This window comes from Marmota marmota, unplaced genomic scaffold (assembly GCF_001458135.2).
Source record: "Marmota marmota marmota unplaced genomic scaffold, marMar, whole genome shotgun sequence".
In the NCBI taxonomy this organism is placed as follows: Eukaryota; Metazoa; Chordata; class Mammalia; order Rodentia; family Sciuridae; genus Marmota; species Marmota marmota.
In genome coordinates this window covers 20,685,638-20,693,735 of record NW_026000221.1, presented here as the reverse complement: position 1 = coordinate 20,693,735, position 8,098 = coordinate 20,685,638, and the positions used below count along the sequence as shown (strand labels likewise).

The window sequence follows — 8,098 nt, the reverse complement described above, 5'->3', positions numbered from 1 at the left end:
GGGGGGGGGGGGGGATCTGCCTCCTCGAGGCCCAAACAGGGTCCTGCAAAGTGTCCAGGACTGAAGAGAAGAGGACACCTGCTGGCCAGAGAGTGGCCCTCCACCTCAACCCAGGGCGCCAGGGCTTCTGGGCTCTCCAGGGGTGAAGGAGCCCCTGGACACTATGGCAGAAGCCTCCTGTTGCCCCCACCCCGGCAGCCTCGACCGAGATACAGCAAGGGCCCTCACTGCCCAAGTGGACTGAGGGGGGCGGGGTGGCTCCCAGCTGGGCAGAACCCTCTCAGCACTGGCACCGAGGGCCAGATGGGCGAGAGCCTGGCTCCTGACTGGGGAGGGGAGCACTCATGAGCCACCCTCCCCTCCTTCCAGAGGGCTGGGGCTGGCCAGTGTCTGGTTGGACAGTGACCCTGGCTGTGTAGCCTGCATGTGACACAGCATGCAAGTCACACAGAGCTGGCCGAGCCTCTGTGATCTGTTCTAGAGAGAGTGAGGGTGGACAGATGCTTCCAGGCCCAAACACGGGGCTGCCACGGGAGGCATGTGACCGGCGTGGCCCTCCGCCCCCACAGCCTGCTGCGGTGTGGCAGGAACACGCTGGACTCAGGCCCCAGAGCCAGTGCTGCCGCTTGAGAGGTGTGTGGGGGGACTCTGCAGGGTCTTCCTATGGGAGAGGGGGACAACGGGCCTGGCCCAGAAGGCCACCTCGGGCAAGGAGCCTGGAGGCCTGGACAGGGGAGAAGGAAGGGAGAGTCTAAGACAGAGGCCCGAGGACGGGTAAGAGGGAGGACTGGCCAGATCAAAGGGGCCCCGGGCAAAGCAGGCCTGCTCCCGAGGCTGGACGCCGACTTGGAAGGTCAGTTTTTAAGGTGCTGTCATCACAAGCTTGGGGATTGTGAGCCCAGCCCTGGCCACCTGCCAAAAGCCACTCCTAACGCTTAACTGGACCTGGCCTTCCTCTCATCAGCGCCGCTGCTGCCCGGTGAGGAAAGCCCACCTAACTGGGGAGACGCCGCTCCCCGGGCCCTGGAGGCCACCTCAGCCAGGCCCACGCCTGCCCGGATCACAGGAGGGCTGGGGCCCAGAGGTGAACCTGGCTCTAGCACAGCCTCGGAGCAGGGAGAGCTCCTGCCAGCACCTGGCAAGTCCAGACACACAGCCCTCGGTGACAAGAAGAAACAATGGAAGACCACCTCCTCTCCCTCCCCACGCTCTCGGCCTTCCCCTGGGGCTCCTGCAAGATGCTCTTTCCCAGTGGTCACTGGGCTCTGGCTTCCTGCTGGAAACCCCAGCACCAGCCCTCAGACTACAAAGGGGGAGGGCCTGTGGAATGTTCCAGAACCAGCTTCCAGGTGCCATGGCGGGACTCCACCAACTCCTTTTCCTCCACTGGAGGCGGTGGACTCAGAGCCCTGTCCTAGCAGCCTGAGACCCCGTGGGCCCAGGATTCGAGAAGCCTCCCTGCGGGCAGTGGCGTCTGGGAGGCTGCACCCTGCGCCCTGCTTTTGACAGGCGCTGGGGAAAGACAAAACGAGGGGAAATTCAACCCCAGCCCCTGCTGGCCAGGCCTCTTGTCACTGGGTGGGGCCCTGGTAGCACGGGAAGGAGGGTGGTGAGGGAAAGGAGAGACCGCACGCTGTCCCTGGATTCAGGAGCAGCAGGCTGGGGTCTCAGAGTTCCCTGTCAGGCGGCCAGCGTCTGGCTGGGCTACCTCCAGCCAGGGAGGACCGGGTGTGGGGACAGCTGGGCCTCCAGGAGAGCCTCCCTGCATGCTAGCTTGGCCAGGGTGCTCCTGCTCCCAGGGCGGACCTCCTTTACCTGTTTTCTCTACATTCATGGTGCCACCAGCTTCCAGGGCCTCCCGGTCCCGCCTGGGGGCCGGCAGCGGCCTCTTCAGGAGCTTGTCTTCTTTCGTCCCCTGACTCTGGCTCTCGCACCCCTTGTTCTGCAGGGCCCGCTGCCAAGACACAACCAGAATCCTCACGTGAAGGGGACCGCGCTGCGGAGGGGCCCTGAGTAGGGAGAGGCTGCGCTCCCGGAGCTGGTCAGGCCTGGGCCCCGGGGTGGGAGCTCTCACTGCACTGGGGCCGCGGGAGCACTGGGGTCTGAAGAGAGTGTGCCCAGACCCCTCAGCAAGACAGTGGAAGTGGCTCTCCTGGCCCTGCGGCAGCCAGACTTTGCAAAGTAGGTTCTGGGCACCTGAAGTGCCCAGGTGAAGCGCGGGCCACACCTGAGGCTCCAGCCTGGCAGCCGGCTCACTTCTGGCCCAGGGTCATCTTTCACAGGCCAGTGTCTGTCCCTGCCATACGCACATCAAACCAAGGCCACTCACTCCATGATGTCAGCTGCTGCCAGCCCTAGGAATGGCCCCCACCTCCAGATGGCACCCCCCAGGGCTAGGAGGTTGCACATGGGCCACCAGAGCAGGGGAAGGGCCAGCACCCCCAGGCCCACGTGGCTATCATGGGACCCCCACTGCTGGCCAAGGACAGACTGAGGCAAAGGAAGCTGGGGCGGAGCCCACCAGTGGACAGGTGGCGGGAGGGCCAGAAAGAGGCGCTTCACCCAGAGACAGTCACCGGCTTCTCACCTAGAGAGACGCCGGGCAAGCAGCAGACCGGCGTGGGACGCGTGATCAGGGACAGGAATCAGGTAGAGAAGGAAGCCTGGAGAAGTGTCTAGGTGGTGGCTCTCTGGCCATTGCTGGTGATGGGGCAGAGGCCAGGCAGACACGAACACCGTGAAGTGCCGGGCTGGGGCTCAGAGGTGGAGCCTGGCACGTGGGAGGCACTGGGTCCGATTCTCAGCAGCACATATGAATAAATAGTCCACCAACAACTAATAAAAATATTTTTTTTTAAAAGAAATGAACACCATTTAAACTTTCGGGGAACAAAAAGATACGTCCCAACAGGAAGGGGAGGAGGGACAGGGGCGGCCTTCCGCTTTCTGGCCCTTGAACTGCTCACCCTATAAACGCCTACTGAGTGGGGTTTGTTTTTCTAACATCAGCAGAGGCATCTGGGGAGAGAGATCCTGGGCAGGCAGGTCTCTGTGTGTCCTTGTGTCCTCTCTCTTTGAAGCAAAGAAAAAAACGTTTTTTAAAGCCGCATGGAGTGCGCGAGTCCAGGTGGGTGGCCCCGCACAGAGTGTGGGGTGCGGGGAGAGCGCGGCGCCAGGGAGTTTTGCTCATTAAAAATCCAATGGAAGGAATCGCAAAGAAGGGAGAAGCGGCCTTGGCAGGCCCCTTGCTTTGCCACCCACCCCTCCGCCCCTCCCTGGCCCCGCGTTGGTGGGACTTAACTCCGTCCCCACCCTTCGACCAACTGCCACCCCAACACGAGCAGGCTCGCCGGCAGGGGCAGCGATGGCAACAGCTGGAAGTGTCCATTTGCCGACCCCAGCAGAGGTTACGCTATTTCTGGCTTCCTGGCCTGCTGGCCTCGGCCCAGGAAGGGCAGACGGCGGGGTGGGGTGGGGGCTGGGCATCTGCAGCCCCACCGGAGGGCTCAGGTTGGAGCTGCTGGCGCAGAGGCTGCAGGTCACTTAGCTACAGGTTACTTCACTGTGCTTGGAACCCACTCACGTCCCATGTCCAAGACCCTGACGCACCTACAAACTGAACAGAGCTTGGGGCGGGGTAGGGGGGTGGGAAGGACCAGAGCATAGAATCTGGATACTGGCAGCAACTTCTGAGACCCGCAGATCTGCTGACCCCAGGACTGGGCTGAGGCCCCAGCCCAACACCCATAATCAAGGCTCAGAACAGAGCCACCACCCAACTTGAGGCTGCGTGTTCCTGACCGCAGCCTCCGGGTTTAACTACCAGTGGCCCAAGGCAGAGCAAAGAGTGGTTCTCTCCCTGGCTGGCCTTCCTCGCAGGCTTCACAGATAAAAGAAGGACCATGTGCTTCCATTTTCAGATAAACCACATGAGAAGGGCTGAGAAACACCACCGAACGCAAGACTGTCCCTGAAGGAACACCAATCCCAGGCCCTACCAGTGGGGACTGGGGCCATACACCCCACTCCTGGCCACAGGACTTCGGGTCCACTAGACGGGCGTGTGAGTTTCCCACGCCCCTGACCTCCATTTGTGCACACACCATCAACGCTGTGTGCATCCGGGATTCTGGAAAGGGCGGAATCTGTGTTTCGTCGTCAGAAGAACATGTGGGAACGCAGCCCTCCCCTGTACAACCTTCCTTAGGAAGGCCTCCACCAAGCCCCCGGATGACCCTCGTATTTTGTCCTCTGTCCCTGCATTTATGGCCCCTGCCCAGCTTGCAGCCATCACCCCCTGGGGCCTGGGGCCTCCACAAGGTGGCTGTGGGTCTATTTCCTCCCTGTATCCCCACACAGAGTACATGCCGGTACGTGGTATGCCCTTCGGTGATTAAAGATGAGCAGCACCCATGCTGCCCTGAAAATACTCAGTTATAGCTGCACGAATGTTCAAGGAGCTCCCCACAATTAGAAACAACAGCAGAGAATCTTTTTTTTTTTTTTTGGTGGTACTGGGGATCGAACCCAGGGCCTCAAGCATGCTAGGCAAGCACTCTATCATAAGCTACATCCCCAGCCCAATAATAACTTATGATAAAACCTCAAGCAGAATATGATACAACTGTTTAAAAGAGCAATGTGGTTCTCTGTATACTAACATGTGTAAAGAGATCACTGAGACTACTGTTAAAGAAAAGAACTAGTCACAGAATAATATGTGAGCCCAGCGCCGTGGTGCATGCTTGTAATCCCAGTAACCTGGGAGACTTGAGACAGGAGGATTGTTAAGTTTGAGGTCAGCCTTAGCAAAACCCTGCCTCGAATTTTAAAAATTAAAATAAAAAAGAATAATAGGTCAAAATGCTAAAACTCATATAGCTAAGAAAAGATAAATGGATTCACACCAGTGATTTTTTTCAAAGATAGAAGACCACAAAAGGCCTTTAGCTTCTAAGTATCGTATCTCTGCATAGTGTGAATTCTGTGTGCCGTCTGTTATAAAGTCAGCTGTGTTCAGTGGTTGAGGTCCTAGCCTGCTCTGTGACCAGCAGCAAGTTACTCATTCTCTTACTTCCCTGTCTTTATCTATAAAACAGTAACTGTTCTGATAGGACATATAATGCCTCTGTAGTAACAGTGTTCAATAAATAGAAGCCATTAGTACTACTCTCTTTATGTATTATTTCTACAACCAAACACACTCACACACACATACACACACACGTAAAAATGCCTTTTAAAAGTCAGTGATAACAGCAAGAGAAAAGAACCCAAGTTTTGGTGAAACCCAGTCTAGCTTGGGATTCTCACTTAAAAGAAGGAAATACAGCATTGCCCCCCAGGGGCTCATGTGCCAGAGAGGAAATCAACAGCTGCCCCAAACGGGCCTATTCTCCCAAGACCTCTCCCTACAAAGGCCCCATACTTTCTACTTCAACACCTCAGCCAGGGTGTGAAAGCATCTGTCAGCCCCCCCCCCCGCCGCCCCCAGCCCCGTGTGATCTCCCTTAGATAACTTAGAAAGCAAAGTGCCCCATCCATGCAGGCCCATGGCTGGGTGGGCTGCTGGGTGGGCTGCGAGGAGCTTGGCAGAGACATGAGGCAGTCCCCTGTGCTACCCAGAAATCTTTTGGGGAGACCATGTCTGGAGCTCAGAGGCCAAGGCTCAGCCGGCCCAACTCAACCCCTCACCTTGCTGAAGGCCCCAGGGCTTACCTGCACAGTCAGGTAGAGCCGGTGGGGACTCCCGGGGCCCGCCCAGTCCACGCTGAGGGCTCTGCACCGTGCTAGGGCCGGGCGAGCTGCTACTCGGGCACTGGAGTCCTCGTCGCTGCCAACCAGGGTATCTCTTCCACGCCCTGTCCCAGGACAGACAGACAGGTGAGAAGCTCAGACTGCTGGCCACGGACCACTGGCCAGGGCCTGGCTTGTGCATTCTCCCAGCTGGCCCAGGCGTGGCCAGAAGGGACTCACATGCCCTCACGTGCCTGCCCTGTGCAGAGGAAAGGCCTGGCACCAGCAGAGCTGAGCAACTTTCTTAACAAAAGCCACCAAGATTCTCTGCTGGAGGGCACCCAAGATGCCGGCAGGGCCCCCCTCTTCCCACAGTGGCTTATGGGACGCACTTCCTCACTGACACCTCTACAGGACAGCAGGAGAAGGAGGCCAGAGCTTGCCACCCCAGGGCCTCGGCTTTATTACCCAGGCTGCCTCTAGGTGGCAATTTCTCCCCTGCCTTCATTAAGACCAAACTGACTGAGGTTAGGAGCCGGGTGGCCTGGTTCCTACAGTCTCCAGAAGCGTGTCCTGATGGGCCTTTGACACATTGCCTGGGGCTGCCTGGGGCTGCCATGGGGCGGGGCAGCGTGGAAAAGGGGCTTGCCTCACAGGGCAAACCGCAGAGCCACTGCTGGGGACAAATTATATCCTGAGTGCCAGCCACAGGGCTGTGTGCCTTTCAGGTCTTGCAGGCCTCCTGATCCTCTGTTTGCCTGACATCAAATGGGGATAACAAACCAACCTCAGCGCCTTGCTGAGGATCAAATGGGATGAGACACAAGAAGAACCCCCAAGTGCCCAGCACCCAGAAAGTGCCCCCAGTCCAGCCCATTAGGACCGCAATTGCCAGCAGCTCCTCACAACCACCAGGGGAGGTGGGGAGCAGGAGGGTTAAGAACGTGCCCAGAGTCATGTGGAGCTAATGTTCAAGTCCCACGTCACCCCTTGCAGGGCACTAGGAGGTGGTGGAGACAGGGGCTCAGTCGGCTGAGATCCTACCCAGGGGCTGCCACTCTGCCTGCATTTCACACCTAGGCTTTTGTTTGACTTTTGTCTTAAATTTTTAAGTGGGTAAAAGTCTGTGTGGTCATAACGCTTGTCTCAAAACACCTATACACATGCGTGCACACACCATTAGAGTTATACAGAATGCCCACTGACTTCTCTTTTCTTTGGCCATACTGGGGATAGAGCCCAGAGGTAATTTCCCCCTGTGCTACATCCCCTTTTTGTTTTGAGACAGGGTCTCACTAGCCCAGGCTGGCCTTGAACTTGTGACCCTCCTGCCTTGGCCTCTTGCGTAGCTGTGGTTACAAGCATGTGCCACCATGCCCAGCAACTTATTTTCCTTTTTTTAATGTTTTTCTGTGTTTTTTTTTTTAAGTTTTCCAAGGGAAAATGTTTTTGTTTTCTTTCTTTTTTTTTAAACTAGAACAGCCATACTTATTCATATTACATTTATAATCCTGACGACAACCTCACAGGGTGGAGAACATCCCCTACCCTTTTCAGACAACCAGATCTACCTGATATACAAGCCCCAGCCTTTCCCGGAGGTCTCCAGGTTATTCCAACCTGGATTGGATGCTAGAGAGCAGCCAGTCCCAGGCACCCCAATTGCTGGGAGACCTTGGAAGGAATCACTCTGACTGTCACTGATGACATAAATGTGGTCTGAGGGCTGGGGTGGTAGCTCAGTGGTAGAGCACTTGCCTAGCGCATGTGAGGCACTGAGTTCAATCCTCAGCACCATATAAAAATAAATAAATAAATAAATAAGTTAAAAATGTGGTCTGAGTGTGAGTGGGGGGGAGTGGGCAGGAGTCTGCCCTCTCTGGTCCTCAGTTTCCCTTTCTGTACACTGAGAAATTTGGACCTAATGGCTTAGAGGGTCAAAACTGGCAAACTAAGCCCCTGTCCCTGTCAATCAGGAGTGATAGATGGCAAATCCCTCCCTGAAGGCACCTCACCTGTAGAGCCCCATCTCCCACACTCTCTGGGTGATCTGCCCACACATTAGCTCGGAGAAGGGTCATGAGCAGCTCCCCAGCCCTGACAATCCAGCCCCACCTGGAATCAGAGGAGCTACTCACTCCTGATGTTCCTGCACCAGGGGACATGACCCAGAAAAGACAAGCTGGCTCTGACAGCTCCCCAGGGGGCCCGGAGGGACCCAGAGCCCTGAACCTCTTCACCGTGCACCTGCTGTCAGGGTCCCCACACAAGCCAAAGTGGACCTTAAGTTGAGCGCACAGCACCCAAACCCCGCCAGCCGCGCTCCGGGGCGCCGGGGCTCAGTCCTCGCGCCGTCTGTCCG

General features: G+C 57.1%; 1 protein-coding gene across 13 annotated transcripts in view; it reads right to left on the bottom strand.

The window, feature by feature from the left end:
- Kifc3 (kinesin family member C3) overlaps nucleotides 1-8,098 on the bottom strand; it is a 74,157-nt gene that overhangs the window by 22,240 nt on the left and 43,819 nt on the right. For 6 of the 13 annotated variants that reach the window (XM_048792110.1, XM_048792112.1, XM_048792111.1 and 3 more), the window contains 2 exons: nucleotides 5,695-5,861; nucleotides 1,816-1,954 (listed from right to left, as the gene is read on the bottom strand). In XM_048792110.1, the coding sequence (XP_048648067.1) occupies nucleotides 1,816-1,954; nucleotides 5,695-5,861 (306 nt within the window). Of the gene's footprint in view, nucleotides 1-1,815; nucleotides 1,955-2,587; nucleotides 2,836-2,966; nucleotides 3,073-5,694; nucleotides 5,862-8,098 lie in introns of all 13 variants that reach the window. The other 7 variants (XM_048792107.1, XM_048792109.1, XM_048792115.1 and 4 more) reach the window with 4 other exon arrangements.